Raw genomic sequence first — 21,926 nt, forward strand, 5'->3', positions numbered from 1 at the left:
CTGAATAATTACCCATTAATTAAAAATATGAAAAGTTACTTAAGTATTTAGAGGAAGAAAATTATATATATTGAGGCAATTGGAAATTTGTATAGATGAGTTAAGTGAAGGGAATGATGGAAATGATGGAGGTGGGGTCCACGTGATGATTCAATGATTGAGTTCCGACATTTGAGATTTTCCTTTTGTTTGACGGGAACTCCTTTTTTCTTTTATTGAAGATTGAAGATGGATGAATCTCATTAATTAAATTCTAAAATTCTATCCACACCATAGTTCTTAAATGTTAAACTAATAATAATTATAATTGTGATGGGCCAATAATTGCAACGGTCCATTAAGAGGGATCCAACTCAACCCTAGACTTATTAGGAAGAAATTTGGAGAACTCACAAGAACTATAAATAGCAAAACTTTATGATCAAATAGGTAATATTATTTTAATTTTATAGACAATATAAAAGACTTTTTCTTACAAACCTTTTTCAATTTGATTATCTACTAGTTTTTCTATTTTGTCTCTAGATTACATTGATTTTAACATTTTAAAACATATTAAATCAACATATCAAAAATAATGAGACTTAAAGGCATAAAACATAAATAATACTAATCAATGGGAAGAAAAAGAGATTCTAATATTTTTTATCTGAGATAAATAGGCCACTAGTTAGAATTGTTATTCTGATGATGATTATGGTTGATTAACTTATTGATGACATGATGATTAATATGTTTTGATTTTTTTTTAAAGTTTTCTTGTTAGTTTATCCATTTTGTTTGATATAACTTGTGTGTTATAAGAAAGTATATCATATTGTAGATGTTTTTGATAAGTGACAGAATGACTGAAAGAATTTAAAATTGTTTTTAGTTTCAAATTTATATAAACTTTAAATACAATGTAATTTTTTTTAATATTTTACTTGGAAGTTATTCTTCATACTGATTTTAATCTACATGATAGAATAATAAATTTTAATTAACTCTAATTTTTGAAATGATATCAAAAATAAAGTTTTAATTTTTTAAATGTGATATATTTATTCGTGACATTTTGAATTAAGATGTTACAAGAAAAGATAGATTCTAATAATTTAATTGCAAAATAAAGAAATGAAAGTGAAGTAGTATAGTAATTATAGTTACAGATAATAAATACCTGTGTATGTAAATAAAGTTTGTAATAAGTAAATATCTGAAGACATAAATTGTAATTCAGATTGATAATGACTATAATTGTAGTATAAAATGATTTTTACTTTTATATTTTAAAAAAATAAAAATTTTATTTGGAAATAAATACGAAAACAAAAGAAGAAAAATTTAAGATGGTTGAGGGAAAAAAAGGTTGTACTAGTTGCAAAAGTAGTGTGGAATGCACTTTTTAAAACAGAAAGAATAACATAAATGTCTAATTGTTAAAAAGAGTAAAGAAAGTAAGAATCTCCATATTAAAAATTACATACTATAGTTTTTAAAGAACTCATTCATGTTCATATATTTATATATAAACATGGAATGTGCTTAGAATGTTGCTGTGGCATTCAATGGAATCCAACACAAAAGATATTCATGTTATAATTCAATTAATAAAGAAGGGAAATGCTGAAAAAATATATTTAATTTAAAGTTGGTGAAAGAATATGATACATTGAAGCTTAAAATAATACTGAAATAATTTTAAAATAATATAAAAAATAGTAATTAAAAGGATGAGAAAATAGTTAGTATATATAAAAGAGAAAAAAGTAATATGGAGTGATGTAACTATGTAATAAATGTAGTGTGAGTATGATTGGTCAGATTTCCTGATTTATGATTGTTGTGTTGTGTTGTTCATGGGAAATAGCATTTAATATGAAACTAGGAATTTTTGCCTTTTCAATTTCCAAAGCCAAGGTCTATTGGTGTTTGAGGATCTTGTTTGAAACATAATCCACTTGTATAAACCAAAGATAAGTAAAGAAATTAAAAATAAAAGTACTTAAGAGTAAGAGTAACTTATTATAGTAAGTGCATAAAGAATATTCAGCTTTCCCAATGCGACAAAAATACCCTTGGAGTTGGTTTATAAACTATTGGGCAGTTCAATAATTAGGATTTTATTTCATAAATTAATCACTTCGAAATTAGTGAAGTAGTACATGAAAATTCTTGTTTATAAAACAAGATTAATATTAAACTACTGCCACTGCTGACTGTGCTTAACAAAACTACCTTTTCTCATTTGCTCCTAACAGACTGTGTTATATTGCTACCTCTTTTAAGGGACAAACAAAATTTATAGTCTTAGGTACACGTGTACTACTATGTGTACATATAATATATACTTTCATATATATATAATCATTAATAAATTATTTTATATGTTTATGTTTAAACGATATATGTTTTTAATCCATATATTTAAATTAAACTTTGTCCAAATTTTTGTATGTATTTTTTAAAATTTAAAAATTAATAGATATAATTTTTTAATGGATTGACATTGATGTTTTTGAATTTATTAAACAATGTTTTATAATAATATTTAAACTTAAATATATTATAATAATATAAATAATTTAGATATAATCTTAAAATATATTTAATATGTTAAAAGATATTAATATAAATAAGTTAGAAGAATTATATTTATTTACTTTTAAAATTTGATATTAATATATATTAAAGTTTGAGACGAATTTTGATTTTATGCCAAATGACTATATATTTCATAATTTTTAAATTTATAATTTTTTTTTTTTAAAATAAAATTTAGAAACTTATGTTTTGTAGTACATTTTATTAAAATTTGATGATTTTATTTAAAATTTAAAAAAATTAAGTATGCATGATACAATAAAAAAAATCTGTAATTATTTTTCACAAATATATAAAAGTATAGCAAAGACATTAATGAAATAGATTTTTTTTTTAAATAACCTTTACCGTCACTAATTTTTCTATCATTAAAATAAAATACTGATAAAAAGGTGGAAAATGAAAAAATAAAAAATAAAGCAGAAGACGAGTGTCCCGGGAAACGCAGTGTAGAGATTCCAATTCCACGCTATCCAACAAAAGAATATTACCACACTTTATACTGTTCCTTTTAATCAGTGTTTCTCTTCCCTTTCCCTTTTCTGCGCCTCCACCACCACAGGCGCATGTTAGTTCTCTTCCCTTTATACACATCACTTTTTGTTTAAACTTCAATTAAAAATTAGATTAAAACTAATTGCAACTGCACAGCAATTTTTTATTTTCTAATTAAAATGAAGTTTGAAACAAATTTCATTTTCAAGGAATATAAAACTTACTAAATATATTTTTGGTAAAAAATAAAAATGATTTAGATTTTTGAACCTAAGTTGAAAGACAGTGTGAGCAGTTCATGGACAACATGTTAACATTGACGTTATGCTTCATTGTTTTGTCGTATTGACGAGAAAAAAAAATTTACCGTGTAGTGTAGTGTAGGTGTAGCCCCTGCACTGCAACTGTCATCTGAATTCTGATCATACATGTATGGATAATTGTTCCTTTTTATTGTACAAATCAAAATTGGAAAAGAGTATTTGCAATTGTAATTTTAATTAGAAAAAAAAGTTAAATAAATATATAAAATCTAATATTGATTAAAAATAACATTAATTTAATATATATATATATATAAGTATAAATTTTATTTTATAAGTTAACTTTTTGAAATTAAACCACTTAATAAAGTTTTGTAAAATTAAATTAAATTTAAAATTTATTTTTTAACAAAATTAAAAAATAAGGTGTGTTGTTTTAGTTTTTTTATTGTAGAAGTGAAATAAAAGAAAGAAAAAAATTGTTTTCCTTCTTCTTGTTTGAATGTGTAGTAAGTAAAAGAAACAACGAGATAAGAGATATATGTCAATAACACCTATAATAAAATATGATAAATGAATTTCTTTTAATTTTTATATAAAACATTAAGATTCCTCTTTCCCTTTTTGTCCACTTATAGACAGAAAGAAAAACGTTACTTACCTTCTTTCTCCTTTCACTCTATAAAGTAATAAAGTTAATTTTGGAAAGAGATGAAAATTAGATGAATATGATACGAAGTATATTTTTAGAACACTAGTGAGTGTAACATTCCAAATATGAAATATATTTTTAGAAGAGTGAAACATCCCAAAAATATAGCTTACAACTATATAAAGGAGTTAACATCTAATAATATGATAGGACAGTTAAAAGATTCACAATACGAGTTCTAGATAAATTAAAAATGTCGAACGTTTAGAATTTTACAATAACAAAAAAAGTCCAGTATAGATTAGAAGAAAAAGCCGAACGGTTCCAAAACTACATTTAAATCGAATGATAGTACAAAATAATACTAATCCTACTGACCGAACGGTCCTAAGGTACATCTTCAATATTCTCTCCTTCCAAAGCTTCTTCCAGCGAACCCTCATTCCCTTCTGCTCACAACCACGGGATGATCATTGTAACAGGAAGGATGATCGAACGGACAACATAGACAAGACAAGAGAGTAGGGTAAGCTTATGTAATTTAATTAGTCATAAAAACTGAACAGATTCTCATATAGAATAAAATCATCACACATGCAATTTCATACAATAACCGACAGGAATTTACATGCAATGACCGACTACTTTTACTCAGACTGTCCGGACTGTATGAATTATGTAGCTACGACGTTTATGCACGCGGATGGTGTAGTAGCTGGGATGCCCTCAACAGCTGCCACCCGAGGTTAGTCTGTTATACCTCGCCCAAGTTCACCTTATGGACTAGGACCTCCTGCCATTCTCACGCATGAGTTACTCTTCTCTACTTGAGAATGAGTAATCACAGAATATCAGGATAAACGCCAGCTAAGCTATAACCACATTCATACTTTACCATTCAATAACCATCCATGAGATATTCCTCCTCTCGTTCATATCCATATAACACAAATCACATCATATTGTATTGCCATCATACTTCTTCATTTATACAATTCAAACCGAACAGTAAAACAACACCACCCTTGAGAACGACCGAACAGAAATATCCATTAATCTTTATGAACAGGACTGGACGGAAAATCACTACCCATATGATCATGACCGAGCGGTCATTTAAAGAGCAAGACTCAAGCATGAGCCGAACACGATTTTAGGGTCGAACACTAAAACAACTAAATACTACAATTAAACCCGAGCACTTAAATCTTAAACCGAACCCTTATGAGTTAGAACGAATACTATTGCCTTAGACCGGTCACTATTGGCTTAGGCCGAACACTACCAGCTTAGGCCAAACACTTAAAATTTAGAGCTAACACCAATACAAACCAAGTGCTAGGACAAGACCGAGCATTATTGAGACCGAGTGCTAGTACAAGACCGAGCAGTATTGAGACCGAGTGCTAGTACAAGACCGAGCACTACTGAGACCGATTGCTAGTACAAGACCGAGCACTACTGAAACCGAGTGCTAGTACAAGACCGAGCACTACTAAGCTTATATAAAATGAATAAATAGATTCGTTCGCACAACTACGAAACACTTATTTATAATTGAGGATAAATATAGTATCTAAGATTTAAATTATATTGAGTACCTTAACTAGGCTGATTACTAAGTAAAAATAGAAAACTATACTAAGACCGAACGCTTATTTTCAAATATACTAATAGAAGACCGATCGGTCATTAACTAAAATTCTCCATAGAATGAGAATTCAGTTAAGACCGAACACACCAAGAGAAACCGAACGGTCACGAATGACTCTCGGCGACAATTAATGAATTATGCACAAATACTGCAGAATCATGATCAAGTTCTAATCCTACCTAGTTCACACCATTTATCAATCATCAACACATACAGATGAACATACAATAACATCGATAGTTCATATCAACCAAATAATTAAACCAAACATCATTAAAACATGCAACCATTCAAAACAGAGAATCATAATTAAATTACAAGCTTCCCTTACCTCGAAACCCAAAAAAACTCCTATGCTTCATAGCATTGCCTACACCGCGAGTAACTTCTATAACCTCCTACAAACTTCAACTCCAAAACAACAACTTGATCAGTGCAAAGTGAAGCCCTTGACACCGGAAGGACTCAGGCGTTGCGTGATTGATGATCGGAAGAAAGAAAAGGTAAAAATTTGTAGAGAGAAAGAGAAAAAGTTTAGAGAGAAGGAGGAGAAAATTGAAAATCATAAACTTTTGGAGAAGAAGGTGCATGCAGGAAAGTGAGACGAAAATCTGAAAACTTGATTTATATACTACCGTTAAAAACCGATCATCCACTCAGCTGCTCACACCTATTTTCCACTTTCTGAATTTCAAATCCTTTGCAACTACTGGTGGCTTCACTAATATAGAATTTAAGAGTTCTAACAGTGGGGGTATTTTTATTAAAAATCATATATAAACATGTTAAAAATTAGGTTTAATGTCTCAATAGGTCCCTATTTTTGTTCAGAATTTGAAATAGGTCCCTTTATTTTTTGGCGTCTCAATTGAGTCCTTATTTTTGTTAATTTGATGCAAATAAATCCTTTCCGTCAATTTCATCAAACGACGTTAATGAATGTGTGACGTGGCCTGGGGACAGTATTGACACGTGTAATAAAACTGCACTGTCCACGTCACACATTCATTAACGCCGTTTGATGAAATTGACGGAAAGGATTTATTTGCATCAAATTAACAAAAATAAGGACCCAATTGAGACGCCAAAATATAAAAGGACCTATTACAAATTTTGAACAAAAATAGGGACCTATTGAGACATTAAACCTAAAAATTATAAAACACAAAAAAACATTTTAGTTTCTTATTTGTTTATCTACTTTTTACCTTTTAACTTTAAGGAGCCAATGAGTATGTACTTGCTTACAAAATTGGCTTGGTTGATACATAATAAACTAATTTTAATGTATGCTTCTTATCACGAAAGACTCGTCACAAAACTTTAAACTGGAACCACTGATGTTGAATTTCATAATTTGTTTAATCACTCAATTAAACAAAACAAATCTCATAAATTTTGTGAATGTGAGATGCTGTGTATTAATTCAAGATTTTTTTTAAATGTTTAAATATTTTTGAGATTGAGTCAATTACTTTGTGTTGATATGAGAAATTTTAATAATTCTAGAAAATTATGTGATGTTTGAATTATTTGTAATATTTTTTTAAAATATTTGGTTTAAATAAGTAATTAAAACATCTTCTATTTCCAAATTTTCAATAATAGTTTAATTTATAATTTGTATTAAAGAAAACATATTTATCAATAATTAACTTTGGAAAATATTTAAAACTTTAAAAGTAAAAAATTAAACATATTTTGAATATTAGTCCATCATAGGAAGAACTAGCCAACTAGAAAAATTATTATCTGTCATCCATTTTTCTAAATTATTTTTCAGGATAAATATTCTTACTTTGATCGTATTATCACCTAAGAGAAAAAAAAAATAATTGTGGGAAAATGATAAAAAAGCGAGAAGATAGTCCTATTAACTCCAAACATTCTAGATCAGTTACTAAAATAATTGATATAATATTCAATTTACTATATTAATCATGAAAAAAAAAACTGATACATAAATATCTATGATATTACTTTTGTTTCTAGTTCAATACATGCAACATATTGTTTCTGCTAGTTGAGCATATGTAACATGTGATCTTTTTATTTACACATGTATTTGATAACTATTGTTTGAAAATTAATGTGGCAAGCAATTTTTGGAAAATATTTTTTTCTGCATTAGTTTTTTACATATAAAATTGAAAGGGAGCATTTATGAAATTGTAAATAAGTATTACAAAAATTAGAAATTTTTGTTCTTATTTTAAATTTATAATTTCTTAAAGATAAAAAAATATTTAAATTATTTTAACTCTTGATTTCTAAAGTAAAACTATTATATAAGGTAAAATCGATTCGCAATTGCATCTTTCCATAAAACTTAAACCTAAAATTGTTTACAAAATTTAACAATATCTCGATTTATTGTACAAATTTAACATAAAATTTATGGTTAGTTATAAACAAGAAGTTAGACATATAGTAAACAGTATAAAGTTATTCTATTTGAATTAACTTAATCAGAGTTTAAATGAAAGGGTTCCTGCATTACTAAGCAAAGAAAGAGGCACAGTGTAGCACAATGGACCATTAGTTCATGAGCTGCAGATTGCAGAATGTGATTTGTTTCGTTGGTTGATGTTTGTTTTTCCCGAATTCTGAAAAAGTTACATTTTCAAGCCAAAAGCAAACAAAGGAGGAGACAATCCAACCACGTGACCTGTCCAAAAAAACTTACCTGCCTGCAACCATATTTTCTTTTTCATCACCACATCCCATTCCCATAATTCTCATCTCTCTCTCTCTCACTCATCAATCCCACACATCCCTTCACACCACAATCTCCTTTTTTTCAGAGTTAAAAAATGCACCAACCAGTTTTCCATCATTATAATAATTTTTGTTCATTTATTTACTTTTATTCCTGAGAAAAGTTTTTGGTCACTGGGTATAGTTGTGCATCTACATTTGTGTCCACCTTGGCATTTTGTTTTGTCCTCTGTTTGGTTCTTTGTTTGGTTGGGTTGTGAGCGTGCTCCATGCTCACCTCCTTTTTATTTTCTGCAACTGCAAAAGAAAGAAGATAATGGTAGTGTCATCACCGGGAAACAACAACGACACACTCACATGGAATTATTTGTGGGGGCTGTCCACACCTCATAGAACCCAAACCCACCGTTCACAGATCTCAAGGATCTCACAACTTCAGCCTTGAACTTGGGTTTTTCTTTTTTCTTTTTTTCGCCATTAAAGTTTTGCTCTTTTTGGTGTTCTCAGTGCTCACTCCTCTTGGCTGGATTCAAATTCTTCTTTGCCAAGTTGGTCTGTGGTGGCAAAAAAGGAAAAAAAAAATTTTGGCATCTGGGTTCTTTTTGGCTTGATGTTCATTGAATTTGGTCTAGTGGAAGTTGCTGTTTTGGTGAGAGTGGGGTTGCTTTGTGTGGGAATCTGATTCCAGAGACTGGCTTTTTCTGTTTGGATAAGGTGATATAGACTGGACCTTCTTTGTGGGAATGGGGAGAGTTGTTGTTAATTATGGTGGCTTGGAGCACTGGTCAGTGGTTGTGTGAGGGAGACACAGTTGAGGAACTAATTTTAGAGTATGGAGCTTAGTAGTTTGGTTTTCTGGCTACTGGGGTTGCTGCTTTTGCAGTTGATGGAGATTTCTTCTGCTGCTCTTTCTCCATCTGGCATAAACTATGAAGGTTAATGTTCTTCTTGGGAATTTTGTTTGTTTGTTTTGTTCATTGAGATCTTTGGTAAAACTTGTGAAGTGAAGGGTTGTGAATTGATTATTTAAGGCACACAAGTTTTGCATATTGACCAATTTAATTGTGCTGGAAACTAGTAGGCACGGTAGCTCGGTGGTTAAGGTTGATGTAATGTAATGATGCTATTTCTGTCTTGGTTTTTCAGTTTTCATTTTCCTTGAGAATTTAAGTGCTACCTAACTATCTATGACAAAATAGCAGCAGAGAGGTTCTTCTTCCTTTTTTTAATAGGGTTTTTCTTCTTTTTCTTCTTCTTCTTCTTCCCCATACCTAGGGTGTTGGGGTGGGGTCTTCAGTTTCCTATTTTATTTTATTTTCTTGGCCGATCAATGTTCTTTTTATCTGTTTGCTGGAGGTACAGGAGGATTTTCGGATGAAACTTCTTATCCCCTCTTCTGTTTGTTCCTTCAACAGTTGTAGCTCTGATGGCCATAAAGGGTGACTTGACTGATCCTCACAACGTTCTGGAAAATTGGGATTCTAGTTCTGTTGATCCATGTAGCTGGAGAATGGTTACTTGTTCCTCTGATGGCTCCGTTTCTGCATTGTAAGTTGCTTGGCCTTTAAGTGGGTTCTAGAGTGATGAAGAAGTTTCAAGAGGCGTTGTTTAGAGAGTGAACCAACCAACTTTTGCTAGTTTGATTTTCAACTAAAGGATTTTTTTTTCTCTTATCAGGGGATTTCCGAGTCAGAACTTGTCTGGTACACTATCTCCCGGAATTGGAAACCTCACTAACTTGCAATCTGTGTACGTCTGCTATTTTTGTTGAGATTCTTTATATCTTGCTTTCGCTTTGTATGGTGGTTGAGTTTGGCATCAGTGTCTTTTAGTTCTTATTGATCAGCTCTATCCTTTCACAAAATCATACTTCCCCCGAATTATAAGCTGAATAAGTGAAAAAATTACAACTATGCTTTATTAATTATACACATGCAGGTTGCTTCAGAATAATGCCATTTCTGGTAGGATTCCTGCTGCAATAGGAAACTTGGAAAGGCTTCACACACTTGATCTTTCCAATAATGCATTTAGTGGTGAGATACCCAGTTCTTTGGGAGGCCTCAAGAACCTGAATTATTTGTAAGTTACAAAAAGCACTTCTGAAGAACCTATTGATTGCAGTGATTATGAGTTATTCATTTGCTTTAGCAGTGACTAATGAAATTATGTTTCTTACTCAATGTAAATTATTTTACTTGCACGCCAGGAGGTTAAACAATAACAGCCTTACGGGATCCTGTCCTCAGTCTCTTAGCAATATCGAAGGTCTAACCCTTGTGTAAGTCTTTATCACCTTGTTGCACCATTATTTTTCCTTTTTGCTTAATCATATTTCAGTTTTAGCTCAGAGAACAAGGGGCAGATTCAAAGCTTTGATTTCTATCTAAAAGACAGTTATGTTAACTCTTATGACTTGAATATGTACAGGGACCTCTCCTACAACAATCTGAGTGGTTCCTTGCCTAGAATATCGGCAAGAACATTAAAGTTAGTTCATTTCGAATTTGCTCGTCTTTTTTTCTTCTGTATTCAAGTTTAAAACAGGGCAGTGTAGTTTATCTCTTGCTCAATTATTTACTGCAGGATTGTGGGTAACCCTTTAATTTGTGGTCCAAAAGCAAACAACTGTTCTTCTGTTTTACCGGAGCCACTTTCCTTCCCTCCAGATGCACTAAGAGGTGTTAATCTATCATTGAACTCTGCTTTCACATTATTATTTCTTTGAATAAAAATATGGCGTGCTTAATGTGGTGATTTGGTTTTCTAGGCCAATCTGATTCTGGTAAAAAAAGCCATCACGTGGCACTTGCTTTCGGTGCAAGCTTTGGTGCTGCATTTGTCATTGTGATTATAGTTGGGTTTCTTGTTTGGTGGCGATATAGACGCAACCAGCAGATATTCTTTGATGTCAACGGTTAGAACTCTCATTTTTCTTTTTATAATTCTTTTTCTTTTTATCTCTTATGCTCTCTATCAGTAAACTTTATGGCAAATTTGCAAAAAATGGGTTGCTCATCATTGCACTGTTACAGCACACAATCGTTTAAGGATATTTTTTTCAAGGAATTCACATCTTAGATGCTCGCTTCAATTCATGTTTGTTACACTGGCAAAGTTAATTGACCCACCTTTACCTAACACTAAGCGACGTTGCTTCCAAAGAACTTTTGTCTGTTTCTGACCATTCAACATGTTGCACTGTTTCTAGATTGTTTATATTATTTTCCAACTACTCTAAGCTCATTAAATCAGCTGTAAGACTTATGCATATAATGAAATGGGACTAAAACTCGATGGTGACCTTTTGAAACATGACGAACAACAGCTGTCATTGTTCTAAACTTTGAAATTGTTGGAAATCTTAGTTGAAAATTTTATTTAGTGTTATGCAACTTCTGTAATGGTTATTCTAGAAGAGAAAAAATTGAGGGTTAACAGTACCACTTGTGGTATATGTAATGTGTAATCATATATGGACCACCTTCTTTGAAGGGAAGTTAACATTGGCATATTATGTGCATTTTGTAGTTGAAAACAGTATCATTATAAATCCATTCCCTAATGTGATATAAGCATACGTTCTGCTCCTATACCAAAATACTGTGTATGAAAGAGCTTTTACTTCGTTCTCTTTCAATGATGTTCAATTGACACTTGTGTGTGTTTGTTATTTGGCAGAACATTATGATCCGGAGGTGCGTCTTGGTCATTTAAAAAGGTTTTCATTCAAAGAGCTTCGAACTGCAACAGACCATTTCAACTCAAAGAACATTCTTGGAAGAGGTGGCTTTGGAATAGTCTACAAGGCATGCCTAAATGATGGGTCTGTTGTGGCTGTTAAGAGGTTAAAGGACTACAATGCAGCCGGTGGTGAGATCCAATTTCAAACAGAAGTTGAGACAATCAGTTTGGCTGTCCACCGGAATCTTCTCAGGCTTTCGGGGTTTTGCAGCACTCAGCATGAAAGGCTCCTCGTTTATCCATATATGTCTAATGGAAGTGTAGCCTCTAGATTAAAAGGTTAGATCTGAGCTTTACAATCTGTTGTTTACCTAACCAGTATACTAATAACTGGCTGGACGTACTGTGTTCAGCCTGTTTTATGTCAACTGACAATAATCTGTCATATGATCATTTGAATCTTACAGTCAGATAACCATATGTAGGTATTTAGATTGTGTTAACTGGCCACTTTAGTTAATACTAATACACTCTAGCCTTTTTGTGCCGAGTTCCTATTCAGTCACAGAAAACCTATTACCTTTTTCTGTTCTTAGCTCTTACTTATAGTTAGTTGGTTTGCTAAGATATTCATGAGCTGCTCATGATTAGGGGTAATAATTATAATTCAATTCCACAAGATCATTTTAAACTTATTTGTTTTTGGTTTTGGATTTATGTACCAGATCATATCCATGGCCATCCGGCGTTAGATTGGACTAGGCGGAAGAGAATAGCTTTAGGTACAGCAAGAGGGTTGGTTTACTTGCATGAACAATGTGACCCTAAGATTATTCACCGTGATGTGAAAGCAGCTAACATATTGCTAGATGAAGACTTTGAAGCTGTTGTTGGCGATTTTGGTTTAGCCAAGCTTCTGGATCATAGAGACTCCCATGTGACCACTGCCGTGCGTGGCACTGTTGGTCACATTGCTCCAGAGTATCTATCCACTGGCCAATCATCAGAAAAGACTGATGTGTTTGGGTTTGGAATCTTGCTGCTTGAACTGATCACAGGTCACAAGGCTCTAGATTTTGGGCGAGCAGCGAACCAGAAAGGTGTAATGCTTGATTGGGTACGTTTTCCACACACTTCCACTCTTTTCAACGTTTCTTTTCTTCTTCACTTAGCATATCACTCTTTTACAAGTTTTAGAATGTATTTATTCCCACAACTTACAATGAATGATTTGTTGGCACTTGGAGCAACTTTCTTCTTATATGCATAACTTGTCTTCCTAGAAATTTTAATGGAAAGAGTACTTGAATAACTTCTCTAAATAGGAGTTAGTAGTAATAAAACAGTTTGGTTAACATTAATACTTACTAGGTCTGATTGTAAGCAACTAAAAGTGAAATGTCTTTATTAGGAAAGAAAACATTTACTACATCATAAATACAAAAGGTATGATATAAATGTTATTTAATAAAAACCTTACATTTTGAGCTGCTTAAAACCAGCCTTTTAAGTGTATGTGTATTGATTAGAAAGCAACATTTCTTTAGCTTAACTTTACTAATGGTATTATTGAATTGAAGTTCTATGAATGCAACTGGATTAAGAAGAAAACAGTGAGAGTTTTGCTACATTCAATGATCCTAAAAATAAACTTTACCCTCAATAGGGTGGATTAAACCTCCAATATATTCATCAGGGTTGATTGGTGCTGACAAAAATGCTAAAAGAATTGGCCAGTTTAGTTGAAAGTTATTCTCTCTTGTTCTTGGTAAATGGGTGAAAAAGATAAATTTTTGTCTTAAATAACCATTCTTCTGTTGAATGTGAATGAAACAACTTTCAGGTTAAGAAGCTCCACCAGGATGGAAGATTAAGTCAAATGGTGGACAAAGATCTAAAGGGAAACTTTGATCTGATTGAGTTAGAAGAAATGGTTCAGGTTGCACTCTTGTGCACACAGTTCAATCCTTCACACCGCCCCAAGATGTCAGAAGTATTAAAGATGTTGGAAGGGGATGGCTTGGCTGAGAGATGGGAGGCCTCACAGAGGATTGAAACACCAAGGTTTCGGTCTTGTGAGCCTCAAAGATATTCAGATTTAATAGAGGAATCTTCACTCATAATTGAAGCCATGGAGCTTTCTGGCCCTAGGTGACAAGCATCTTGGTTTTCCACTATAGCTCCCTGTTTAAAACATGTAGTTTAAACGTTAAAAATGACATTCTCATTAGTGTCAATACCTATGTAATGCTCGTATTCATCTGTAAAAAGAAAAAAAGGAAAGTCTTGTATAAGTATCTTTTTGGAATGTTCATTCTACTTTCTTCAGAAATTTTTTTAATCAATGTTAGAAAATTGTATCTAGTGGCACTCAACATCATCTCGCTGTATGGAAGCTCTGGAATGAGCAAATTTAAAAGAAAGAATCATAAAACAGGTCATATATTATAGATTTAAAACAATTTTACATTAATTATAAATTACAATATGTGATAAGTTTGTTCATTTTTATGTTAATTGTTTGAAAGTGTTATTAGCAACTCTAGTTACGTTAATCGTGGCTTTTTACATAAATTGTGTGTTACCTTTTACTATTGAAGTTCATCAGAATTAACAGAAGGTAGACAAGAGTGTCTTACTGTGTATCTCTCTTTGGTTTTTGCTATAACTATAAGAGTTTTTGATTTTTAAAATATGATATAGTAACATATATATTTAGTATATATATTACATATTGTATTTTCTACCACTATTGTATATTTTTTTTATTGATTAAAAATTAATTATGAAATTATGAATGAGATTAATTTAATAAGCTTGGAAAAAAAAATAAAACTGAAAGAAATTAAAAATATGTTAAGAGTCTAAAAACAAAACTTCACAATATATCATGAATTAAAAAGATATCTAAGCCTTCCATTTACTATTTTAAGTCTCCAATTTATTGTATTAATGAAATGTTATACAATAAGAATCAATAAATATATAATTTAATTTTTGAAACTTATCTTTAATGGCAATATTGGCATTACAATTGTGTAACCACCATCTTCTCCCATAATCATGTTGGATATATTCTTTGGATTTGGTTTTATTAAAGTTTTATTGAAGCATTAACTCCTTTTAATATAATCATAAAACATGTGAACCTAACACAATCATGAATCATGAGCATTGACGTACCATGATGTGATGATCTTCTTCCCTTGTGCTAAACCAACTTCCACACTCAAATAAATACCTAACCCACAATCCATTGCTAAACTATCATAATCAATAAAACAACACATCAACGTAAAACATGTCCATAGAACCTTATCACTTAACTTGAAACTATCATCCAAATCTCAAACACCATAATTGTAAAGGGAATTGGATTAATGATGGCTTATAGATGAGGTTATATGAGGTGGGAAGAAGGGATTTTATTTTATTATAATAAAAAAATATTTTTTATGATCCAATTAATGGTATTAAACATATCTCTCACTCACCTTACAATACTATTTCAAACACATTCTTTCTGTATTGATAAAATTTATTAAAAATTGGAATTTTGTGAGAATCACTTCATTTTATTAATATCTCATGTTATACCGTGTTTAATAAATCTTAATTAATGATTTAAAAATGGTGTGTTAGGGGTTGTATTTGTATTTGTAAGACTCCTAATCTTTATTAACTTGAAAGATAAAGGGAGCATAATGGCAGAGACAGTGAGAGAGAATATTCTCCTAGTATTCGGTGCAGTTAGTAATAATAGGAGTGTGGAAAGAAAACTTTTAAGTATTTAGTGTTTCAGTTTGGGCCTTATGTGAGGCACGTGTACGATTCTTTTTTGGCATATATGTTTTTTTTTTTAATAAACTCATTATTCTTAACAGAATATTCAATTAATTATAAAACTTAAATATGTTTTTAATGTAAGATTCCAATCGAGTTAATTATATTTTAAAGATATTTTTAGTTAAAATTGTCAAAGACCTTAAATAACCTTCGCCTATTGGTGTTGAAAGATAAATCTTTTAAGCAATTGAACTAATAATGACTTAAAATAATCTTATTTTTAAATGGTTAAGTACTTTTTTATCAATCAAAGCTTAGAAACAGGATGTATAATTCGCAATTAATTGATTAGTATAAATATCTAATCGATTATATTAGTTGAAAGAAAAACTAAGTAGAAGAAGTTATTCATATTAAATCGATTAAGTTTAAAATCTAATTGATTAAATCAGTATGAAAATCACATTTTCTCATTTAATCGATTAGTTTTTGTTTCTAATTTATTAATGTTATAAAATCTGGTTTTTGGAAATGATGTTAAATAAATTAATCAATTAGTTTTTTAGCATAACCATTAATTTGAGCAGTTGTAACCTGTTTTTGAAATCAACTAGTTTTGGACCGTGTCGTTGTGTTATTTTATTTTATTTTATATTTGTATTAAATAACTAATGTAATTATTATTTTTTGAAAAAACAATTTATTTAAATAGTTGTATTTAAGTGTTATAATTTGTTAAAAATATTTTTTTAAAATAAATAGTTTGATCATATGAAAAAATTAAATAATTATTCACAAGATTTTTTATGAATAAATTAATTAAAAATAAAGATTATTATTTTAATATTTATTTAATAATAATAATAATAATAATTCTAATATTAATACTAAACTAATAAATCAAATAATACCAATATTACTACTAAATTTAATCAAATAATACTACCACTGCTACTAGTAATACTAATAATAATATACAATGATACAAATAATAATAATACTCATAATAATAATTATAATACGTCTCCAATCATTCTATCATTTATTGTGCAGGCTCACATGCAAGTGCAAAAATATAAAAAACCAATGAATCATTTTATAGATTTCACAGCTTAAAGGAGTGTTTTGGTAGATTTACAAGATTGTTTTTTTATGCCTAACATATTTTGTTTAAAATTTCCTATATAATATTGTGTACCATATTTATATGGATTGTACATTTTTGATTTTATGTGGTTATCGGATAGTCAAATTCTGACCTTTATTTTTACTTTTGTGAATAATGGCCAAAACATTAATTGCAATTGAGTTTCCAAAGAATCGAATTTTAAACTGGTTTTTTTTATTTTTATTTTAAATTTTATTAAAATATAAAAAATAAAAAATGAAAAAATTATATATTTTTGTAATGAGAAAATATGTATTTATATGTTTAAATTTTGTCAATTATACTTTTGAAACAATTTTTTTTATTTTTATTTATTAAAAAATAGGAGACGAGAATAAAAATTAAGAGATGATATGATTAATAGTTTAATATATTTTTTTCAATTATTTATAATATTTTTTAAATGATATTTTTATAATATGATATATATATATATATATATATATATATATATATATATATATATATATATATATATATTGTTTTAGTTTCGTTTATGTTTTATAATTTTTTAATTAGATATAATGTAATAATGAAATTGAAAATGTAGAAGTGAATACAAAATTTGTTCATTCAATTCAACCAATTACACATAATAGAGTTTGACATACAAAGAAAATGGAATTAAATGAAAAAAGTTACAATATTGGTACGAGTGGTAGTCTAAATCTTACACCACCTTTCGAATTGACATAACTCCAAGATTTTATATCTTTTCATTGTCCGTTAATTGTTGGTGAACGTATATCTATTGCTTGGATGAACAATTCAAAATATTTCCAAGAATGGGATGATACACAAATGGATCTATACGTTGAACTTTTTTCCCATGATTGATCATTTGTGTGATATCATTATCTGATTTGATTTGAACCATGTCATTGATGAGTTTGTTATTAACTACTCTCACTGGATAAAGGTAGTCAATTTTAGTTACTATTGTGTGGTCCTCATAATGTATTCTTTGGGTTATTTTTTTGTAGAAGCTTATTGAAGGTGTAATTGTGCAGGACTGACAAGGTGACAAGGGTGTCTAATCTGAAGTATAAATCATAGCCATATGGGCTATCTATGATGGAGTTGGGTTTAGAAGAGAAAATATTTCTTCAGTCGACCTTGTGAACGTAACAAACAATTCAATTATTGTGTTAATAGAAAAGTTAGACTTACAAATAATCATTTGTGTAACATCACCATCAGTTGATATTTGAGGAGCATCATACACAATGGATCCTTCTTCATTCAATATGGGTCTTCTAAAGTAACACTTGTTGATGGATGTGGTGGTTGGTAATTGAGAGTTGTACACACTTTTTGCTTTAGGAGGTTTAATGTATAATTATATGGAATACGAAAGAATTTTGTATTTTGACTTTGGAATTGCAAACCATCTTCAGACTCAATGATTTAACCATTTGAAAATAAGACAGTGAAGTAGGAATTTGAATAGCTTGACTGATGGCAAAGTTTTCCATTTGAAAGAAGTGTATGTGTTGATGTGTTCAGAGTAATTGTAGGTGTTGGGTGCATTATTCAATAAATATTTGTGGTAGATTTGGTTTAAATTGTTGTTATTTATAGTGAAACTTAAGTGTGGTCTGTCCGATTAAGTGCATGTGAGAGCATTAATTAATTAAAGCATCTCACAGTACATGTCAAATTTAAGTGTACTGAAAGCAAATATATGTTTTGGCACGGTTACCCAATAAAGGTGTTAAGTTTTGTCTTTATGGCAGAGTACATGTGATAGAGCATTGATTGATTAAAACATGTTGCAGTACATGCCATATTTAAGTGTACTAAAAGCGAAGATATGTTTTGGCATGATTACCCAATAAAAGTGTTATGTATTGTCTTTGTAGCAGCGTGCATGTGAGAGCATTGCTTGATTAAATCATGTCGCAACATATGTGAGATTTAGGTATACTAAAAAATGAATATATGTTTTGGCACGGTTACCTAATAAAGATGTTCATTCTTGTTTTTGTGGTAGAGTGCATGTGAGAGAATTGATTGATTAAAGCATGCCGCTATACAAGTTAGATTTAAGTCTTGTCTTTGTGGTAGAGTGAATGTGAGAGCATTGATTGATTAAAACATGTCGCAGTACATATGAGATTTAAGTGTACTCAAAGCGAAGATATGTTTTGGCACAGTTTCCTAATAAAGTTGTTAAATCTTGTCTTTGCGGTAGAATGTATGTGAGAGCATTGATTGATTAAAGCATGTCGTAGTACATGTTAGATTTAAGTGTATTCAAATCGAAGATATGTTTTGGCACGATTACCCAATAAAAGTGTTAATTCTTTTCTTATGGTAGAGTACATATGAGAGCATTGATTATTAAAGCATGTCACAGTACATGTCAGATTTAAGTGTACTCAAAGCGAATATATGTTTTGGCACGATTACCCAATAACAGTGTTAAGTCTTGTCTTTGTGGCAGAGTGCATGTCATAACATTGATTGATTAAAGCATGTCGGAGTACATGTGAGATTTAAGTTTACTCAAAGCGAATATATGCTTTGGCACGATTGCTCAATAAAGGTGTTAAGTCTTGTCTTTGTGGCAGAGTGCATGTAAGAGCATTGATTGACTAAATATAACTACATTGAACATTAAAATTAATAATTGACTAATCATTTCCCATAATGGTGTCGAGTTCCACAACCCAATCATCGCCCATTCCTTGCTAGGTTCCTCATTCCCCCGAGAGGTTTAGGTGATTCTTCCTCTAAAGGTTGTGGTTGATGATGTTGTTCAACTTCATCTCCTTGATACGCACCAAAGGAGGACTCTATTTCATTGAGACTTTTGATATAATAAAACGAGTTATCATAAGGTCTCACAATACCGTATGTCGAAGGTGGAGTCAGATCATGAGCTCCAAACATGGTTGACATGCCTATATCAGAGAATGAAAAATGGAATGTCTTCTTACATCCATATAAATATGAAATTGCCTTGTTTATCTAGCTTACCCTTTTGTTTGTTATGATGTTGTGTGTTGTTGTTTTCTTTCTCTTGGCATGATCATCTGATGGGTGTAAGCAGCGGACGATAATATGTTAGTGGAGCAAGCTATTGGTGAAGATGTTTCTGATGCTCCTTTGCAGTAATAGTAGATTTTATATGTCTTAGCTTGATTCTATTATGTGGTTGAGATGAACATTTTTGTATATAGTTTTGATATAACTATGTTGTATATAAAGTTTTAAATTTATGGTTGTATAGTATAAAATATTAACTGAGTGGTTACAAACAACCAACCGGATATTCAGGTAATCTCTTTATATCTTATTCTGTTTATATTTTATTGGGCTTATATCAGCTTAGGATCCATGAGGTAAATTATAAATAGAAAGCCAGAGTCGAAAGCCAGGTACGTTCCACTTACGCATTATTTACTCTGCATGACTCTCAAATACTCAATAGTGATAACCATTCACTAAATATTCAACCAAGAACCGAGGCTCTTCAAATCACACGCCTAACTTGGGCGTCGGAGTACCTTTTGCAGGTACATCCCCCTCGTCAAGAAGGAGACCGATCGGTTTGCGCCAACACCGATCGGCCAACAGGAGGAGTTTGGAAGCGAGCGAGCGGCCCAGACACGTCAGCAGGTTAGTCTCTCGATCCCCACAAATATCAACCGAAACATTTTGGCGCCCACCGTGGGGCCGAGCGTCAAACCCAATGATGACCACGAGGAGCATGGAGGCACAACAAAGCACCAGAAAGATGATTAGAAACCACAAGAAACCAAGACGAGCGTTCGGTCTCGACATCACTATTTCATATCAACACCAGAAACTTTCGACAAAGTGAAAACTACACTACATGTATCATCATATCTACGTGAGACGTCTTCAACAAGATAAGTATTTTTTGAAATATGAATATTTCATAAAATATCTAATTGATAATAGATATTATAACAACTATTTTATATAGATATTTTAAATATATATTATATAATCCATAATATATTATATGATATATTATATATAATATAGTATATAACTATAAATATAGTTATCTAATTAGTATAACCGAAACATTTTTTGGCATGATTAAAATAGTCAAAGAAATTGTTGTGTTAGAGATAACTATCAACATCAATATTATAAAATCCCAAGACGGTTTTGATACCTTGTTTATTATCTATGTTATTTATTCGGTGCAATTCATAATATCTGGTAACCGAATCATTTATTATACGGTTATATACCATAATATATATCATCATGAGAATTTCAGCAATACAACATCTTGAAGAAATATATATCAAAATCCACGCCATCAACTATGCAAGTGCAGACTAAGATCTAGTCATAAACGGACTTCATGCTTAAAGTATCATGGAATTCAATTAACGAAGGGGAAGTCTCCTATTGCAAACATTGATTGCCAATTTCGTCAGCAAAGTTCATAATTAACGATCAAGTCCAAGACCGAGCGGTAAATCCCTCTCGGGAGAGAGGTAAAACCCTCTCAAAGCCGAACGGTAAAACCCGTTCCCTAGGAAGCACTCCTAGTTCAAATACCGAGCGGTAAATCCCTCTCGGGAGAGAGGTAAAGCCCTCTCAAAGACGAATGGTAAATCCCGTTCACTAGGAAACACTCCTAGCTCAAAGTAGAGGTAAAACCCTCTCAAAGCCGAACGGTAAAGCCCGTTCCCTAGGAGGCACTCGTAGGTCGAAGACTGAGCGGTAAATCCCCCTCGGGAGAGAGGTAAAGCCCTCTCAACGACGAACGGTAAATCCCGTTCACTAGGAAACACTCCTAGCTCAAAGCAGAGGTAAAACCCTCTCAAAGCCGAACAGTAAAGCCCGTTCCCTAGGAAGCACTCCTAGGTCGAAGATCGAGCGGCAAATCCCCCTTGGGAGAGAGGTAAAGCCCTCTCAAAGACGACCAGT

General features: G+C 31.2%; 1 protein-coding gene across 1 annotated transcript; it reads left to right on the forward strand.

Moving 5' to 3' along the window:
• The first annotated feature begins 8,222 nt into the window (after positions 1-8,222).
• LOC108335751 (protein NSP-INTERACTING KINASE 3) lies at positions 8,223-14,416 on the forward strand. The gene is made up of 11 exons (XM_017571886.2): positions 8,223-9,303; positions 9,784-9,916; positions 10,046-10,117; positions 10,307-10,450; positions 10,578-10,649; positions 10,799-10,858; positions 10,955-11,049; positions 11,139-11,285; positions 12,050-12,391; positions 12,778-13,169; positions 13,896-14,416. The coding sequence occupies exons 1-11, from the start codon at positions 9,201-9,203 to the stop codon at positions 14,205-14,207; spliced, it is 1,872 nt and encodes a 623-aa protein (XP_017427375.1). The 5' UTR covers positions 8,223-9,200; the 3' UTR covers positions 14,208-14,416.
• The last annotated feature ends 7,510 nt before the right edge of the window (positions 14,417-21,926 follow it).

This window comes from Vigna angularis, chromosome 10 (genome assembly GCF_016808095.1).
Source record: "Vigna angularis cultivar LongXiaoDou No.4 chromosome 10, ASM1680809v1, whole genome shotgun sequence".
NCBI classification, from domain to species: Eukaryota; Viridiplantae; Streptophyta; class Magnoliopsida; order Fabales; family Fabaceae; genus Vigna; species Vigna angularis.

What these genes read in the sequence shown, in the direction of transcription:
- LOC108335751 (XM_017571886.2), top strand. Translation starts at nt 9,201, where the DNA reads ATGGAGCTTAGTAGTTTGGTTTTCTGGCTACTGGGGTTGCTGCTTTTG. An exon ending in CTCAAGAACCTGAATTATTT is followed by an intron (nt 10,451 to 10,577) that starts GTAAGTTACAAA and finishes CTTGCACGCCAG; the next exon opens with GAGGTTAAACAATAACAGCC. An exon ending in ATATCGGCAAGAACATTAAA is followed by an intron (nt 10,859 to 10,954) that starts GTTAGTTCATTT and finishes TATTTACTGCAG; the next exon opens with GATTGTGGGTAACCCTTTAA.